The sequence below is a fragment of the Osmia bicornis genome, chromosome 8 (genome assembly GCF_907164935.1).
Source record: "Osmia bicornis bicornis chromosome 8, iOsmBic2.1, whole genome shotgun sequence".
Lineage (NCBI taxonomy): Eukaryota > Metazoa > Arthropoda > Insecta > Hymenoptera > Megachilidae > Osmia > Osmia bicornis.
This window is the reverse complement of record NC_060223.1, coordinates 1866052-1870883: the sequence shown is the minus strand read 5'-3', so window position 1 is coordinate 1870883 and position 4832 is coordinate 1866052. Positions and strand designations below refer to the sequence as shown.

The 4832-nt window shown below is 59.3% G+C and overlaps 1 protein-coding gene across 1 annotated transcript; it reads left to right on the top strand.

The window, feature by feature from the left end:
• The first annotated feature begins 3941 nt into the window (after positions 1-3941).
• On the top strand, positions 3942-4832 carry LOC114881177. Its single transcript, XM_029197878.1, has one exon. It carries the CDS (start codon positions 3942-3944, stop codon positions 4830-4832), a length of 891 nt encoding a protein of 296 aa, XP_029053711.1.

Sequence of the window (4832 nt, the reverse complement as noted above, 5' to 3'; positions counted from 1 at the left end):
ACACAGAGATCAAAATGGGGGAGATACGGTCCTCCCTGCAAAGGATGGGGACGGTTTGGGCGAGATGGCCCTTGGCGGCACTCGCTAAGTTGACCGCCGCCGGGAGGATCCTTGTCGGGTGGTCCTCAGCAAGGATACAGGCGCTGCCACCGCGGCCGCTCCAGGAAAGGACACGTCAGGCAGCGATGCACGTGCGATGTAGACAGGTCCGACCGATGTTACGCGTGTGGCGAGTCGGGCCATGTGGCCGGCAAGTGCAGCGCCAACCGGCGGTGCCCCCTTTGTGCAGATTTGGGGCGGCCCGCGGGGCATAGATTGGGGGCCAAAGGCTGTGCCCCCTCCTCCTCCCGGAGGCCGAAGAAGAAGAGTGCCGTCGAAGAGGCAAGGACAGCCCCCTCCAAGGCACAGGAGTCCGGGGTAGTAACAACGAAAGGGGGGAAGATAAACCCCCCCTTCGGCAAACCGACGAGCGAAAATGCCGCGGAGGCGGCTCGTAAGGCCTAGGAATGGGGCCCAAGGACCCTATACTCAGGCCAACTTGAACCACTCGGCCAGGGCTCAGGATATGTTGTTCCAAACCCTGGCCGAGTGGAAGGCTGGGTTGGCGGTGGCCGCGGAGCCGTACCGAGTCCTCGACAGAGCAGATTAGTTCAGGGACGAGGACGGCTCCGTAGCGATTATTGGCACAGCAGTACCCCCACACCCCACCCCACTGAAACGGGGCCGGGGGTTCGTCGGCGTTTTGTGCGGTGAAATAACGGTGGTGGGGCTCTATCCCCCGCCCAGATGGCCTCTCGCGCATTATGAACAGTATCTGGACCGGGTGGGGGACCTTGTCTCCCGTTGTTCCCCCCGGCCAGTGCTAGTCCTCGGGGACTTTAATGCCCATGCCTCACTTTAGGGCTCCCCGAGGACAGACGCGAGAGGCAGGGCGGTCGTAAATTGGGCGGCGGGATTAGGACTCCACCTGCTCAATGTGGGGTCCGTTAGCACCTGCGTGCGTGGTCAGGGGGAGTCTATAGTCGATCTGTCTTTCGCGACTCCCCTGGCCGCGCGTATGGTGCAGAGATGGTGGGTGGTGGAGGAGGCGGTCACACTTAGTGACCTTCTATACATCCGCCTCGACCTCACCACCACCGCCCGCCGCCCCTGTGGACCACCACCGCTACGGTGGGCGCTGAAGAGGATGGACGAGGACGTGCTGATGGCTGCAGCCCTTGCTCTGGCCTGGCTGTCAACACCTGCCGGGCCGGTCGCGGACATTGGGGAGGAGGTAGAATGGTTCCGGGGAGCCATGAAGGAGTTGTCCGACGCCGCCAGCCGGGCCGCCTACTGGTGGACGGGCGAAATTGGTGAACTGAGACGAGATTGTCTCGCAGCCCGTCGCCAGTGGCAAAGGGCCTGCAGAAGAAGGACATTCCGCGACCTAACGAGGGAGGAGGATCTGTATGGGCAGTACCGAGTTTTGGAAACTGCCCTGCAGACGGCCATCAAGGAGTCTAAATCCCGGGCATGGGACGAGCTCCTAGGCTCTCTCCAGAAGGACCCATGGGGGCGCCCATACAAAATGGTGATGGGCAAGCTTAGGCCCTGGGCGCCCCCGGTCACGGAGAGCCTCGACCCCCAGTTTTTGGGGCGGGTAGTCGACACTTTGTTCCCACGAGAGAGGGAACACACCCGCCCCCCGCCGGACCACGAGGAGGTTGTTTGGTCCGACGAACTGGGGGTCACGGAGGAGGAGCTGGCTGGGGCGATTAAACGGATGGGGGCCTGAAACTCTGCTCCGGGCCCCGACGGCGTCCCCGGCTGTGCCTGGGTGAAGGCTCTACGCGTCCTCGGTCCGAGACTGAGACGCCTCTTCAGCGCCTGCATTAAAGAAGGAGTTTTTCCACAACACTGGAAGACGGAGCGGCTGGTCCTCATTCGGAAGGATGGACGACCCACCGACAGTCCCTCGGCCTACCGGCCCATCGTGCTGTTGGACGAGGTGGGGAAGTTGTTCGAGCGGATCCTGGTATCCCGCCTCGTCCATCACCTGTCCCAGGAGGGTCCCGACTTGGCCGAGTCACAATATGGCTTCAGGCGGGGGCGCAGCACTATCGACGCAATCCAGTCGAAGCGCTCCCGCTGCGACTCGGCCACGTCCCGGGGTAGGGTGGCGTTGGGCGTTAGTCTAGATATCGTCAACGCCTTCAACGCCCTGCCTCTCAGGACGATAAGGGGGACGCTGATACGCCACAAGGCGCCCCCCTACATGAGGAGGATCGTCGGCGACTACCTCCAGGACAGGAAGATAGTGTACAGGTGCCGGGATGGCCAGATGCACGAGAGGAACGTGGACTGCGGCGTACCCCAGGGATCTGTGAAAGGTCCTACACTTTGGGACTTGGGGTACGACCCGGTCTTGCGGGTCGAGCTCCCGATCGGTGTGAGCCTCACGTGCTTCGCAGATGATACGCACGTGTTGGCCGTCGGTCGGGGGTGGAAAAGGACTAGCCGCCTCACCGAGATTGGCGTCGCTGCCGTTGCCGCAGGGATCCGGCGGCTGGGGCTTCAGCTAGCTCCGCACAAAACCGAGGCGATGTGGTTTTACTCGCCTCGGCGTGGGGTTGCGCCACCGCCCTAGTCGGTGGTCCGTGTGAGTGGAGTCGACGTCCAGGTGGGGAAGGGCCACAGGTACTTGGGCCTTCACCTGGACAGCCACTGGCGCTTCGAGGAACACTTCGGTCGTCTGGCCCCCCAACTAGACAGGGCAAGCAACGCGCTTGCCCGTCTATTGCCCAATATCGGGGGGCTCAACGAGAAGGTTTGCCGTCTCTACGTGGGGATCGTGCGGAGCATGGCCCTTTATGGTGCGCCCATATGGGCGAACGCCCTGATGGATTCCCGGCGCAGCCAGCAACTGCTGCGCCGGGCTGAGAGGAGGATAGCCATCAGGGTGATTAGAGGTTACCGCACAGTCCGCTACGGGGCGGCGATGACCCTGGCGGGAGTTGTCCCCTTCAAGTTCCAGGCAGAGGGTCACGCCAAAGTCTTCTGGCGTCTGCGTGCCCTTCGTCTGGACGGGACCCCGCCAGAAGAGATGACCGAAGCTGTTGCTAGGATTAGGCGCCAGGCCCGGCAGAGAGCCCTGGGTCGGTGGCGACGCGAGCTCGTCGAGCACGGAAGGCTCACGTTTCGGACCACACAGGTGCTCACCGGACACGGTTGTTTCGGTGAGTTCCTACACTGGATCCGGGCGGAGGAAACGGCAGCGTGCCATCACTGCGGGGCAGGGCGAGACACCGCGCAACATACCCTGGAGCACTATCCAGCGTTTGCGCGGGCCCGTCACGCCGTGCGGTGTGAAGTTGGGGGTGATCTCTCGCCGGCGGCACTTGTCAAAGAGATGCTCACCGGCGAGAATCAGTGGAGGGCGGTGACCGATTACTGCGAGTCGGTCATTGCCCTGAAGGAGGAAGCGGAGCGGGTGTGGCTCCCGATGGCGGCGAAGTTTGGCACGTAGGGGAGGGCCAAAGCTAGACCCTCCCCCGAGCAAGGGGCGCCAACGCGCCATGGGTGGGGGGGTCCCAGTGTTGTTCGTTAGAGGTCCCGGGGCCCTCACCACAGCCCTGTGCTGGTCACCGTGGGGGTTTTAGCCGGTAGAAATCCGGCACTACCCCCGGCCCCTCCCTACGGGGGCTGGGGGCGTCTTTGGAAGATTTCCCCCACGAAAAAAAAAGAATCTTCCTAGTAGAAGAAAAGTTTTTAATTTTGCGCCGCCTCCGAAAAGGTTGAAATGTATTTAGTATACTATTTAATGAGTAAATAGGTTTTATTAATAGCTGTTGGGTATTTGTATAAATGAAGTAGAAATTATTTCATACTTTTTAGCGCATTTCGAAATCGGTTGTATTTTTTGTTAAAAATTATTTTATTTCGATAAATAAGGAAGAAAATGAATGCCCGACGACGTCACACCGAAGGGCGCCGTTAAAAAGGACGCCGTTACAAGGGACACATCCACAATGGACACAAGGCAAGAGGTAGTAGCGCACGAGTTTAGTAACGTGAAACTTCCTGCATTTTGGAAAGACGAACTGCGATTGTGGTTCACGATGTTGGAAAGGGAATTTGCCGCTTATAATATAAAAGCGGACACCGTAAAGAGTTCGGCGGTCGTCAGAAATTTGGACCCGGCGACCATGAAAATTATTCTGGATGTAATAGAGGCTCCTGAAGAAAAATCAACGTATGTACATATTAAACAAGCGTTGATAGAACGCCTTGCGAAAAGTGACGAAGCCAATTTGAGGAAGCTCCTCACGGACATAGAGCTGGGAAATAAAAAGCCCTCAGAGTTTTTAAGAGAAATGTCCCAGCTCGCAGCAAAAAACGTCAGGGAAAACGCGCTTCGGACGCTTTGGATACAGAGACTTCCCACTATGGTTCAGGAAGTGTTGGCGATTGTGGATGACTCCGACCTTGACCGATTGGCGAAGCTCGCCGATAAAATTTCGGAACGTTCGGGGGTGGCGGAGGTGGTCGCCATTTCCGACTCAAACCATAGCACGAGGGAATCAAGAAAGGATACCATGCCGGGGCGACAAGATGGCGATTTGGCGGCCATCGCCCAAAGGTTGGAGCGCCTAGAAGCACGCCTCACGGGGCGCTATCGCAGCGGCAGCGACAGCCGAAGGCGATTCTACAGGCGAAGAAGCGGTTCCCGATCCAAAGAGGCATCCCGGGACAATGGATACTGCTATTTTCATGGCAGATTCGGCGAGGAGTCGTGGCGATGCCGAAAACCGTGCTCATGGACCAGCCTGAACAAGAGGCGTCCGAAAAACTAA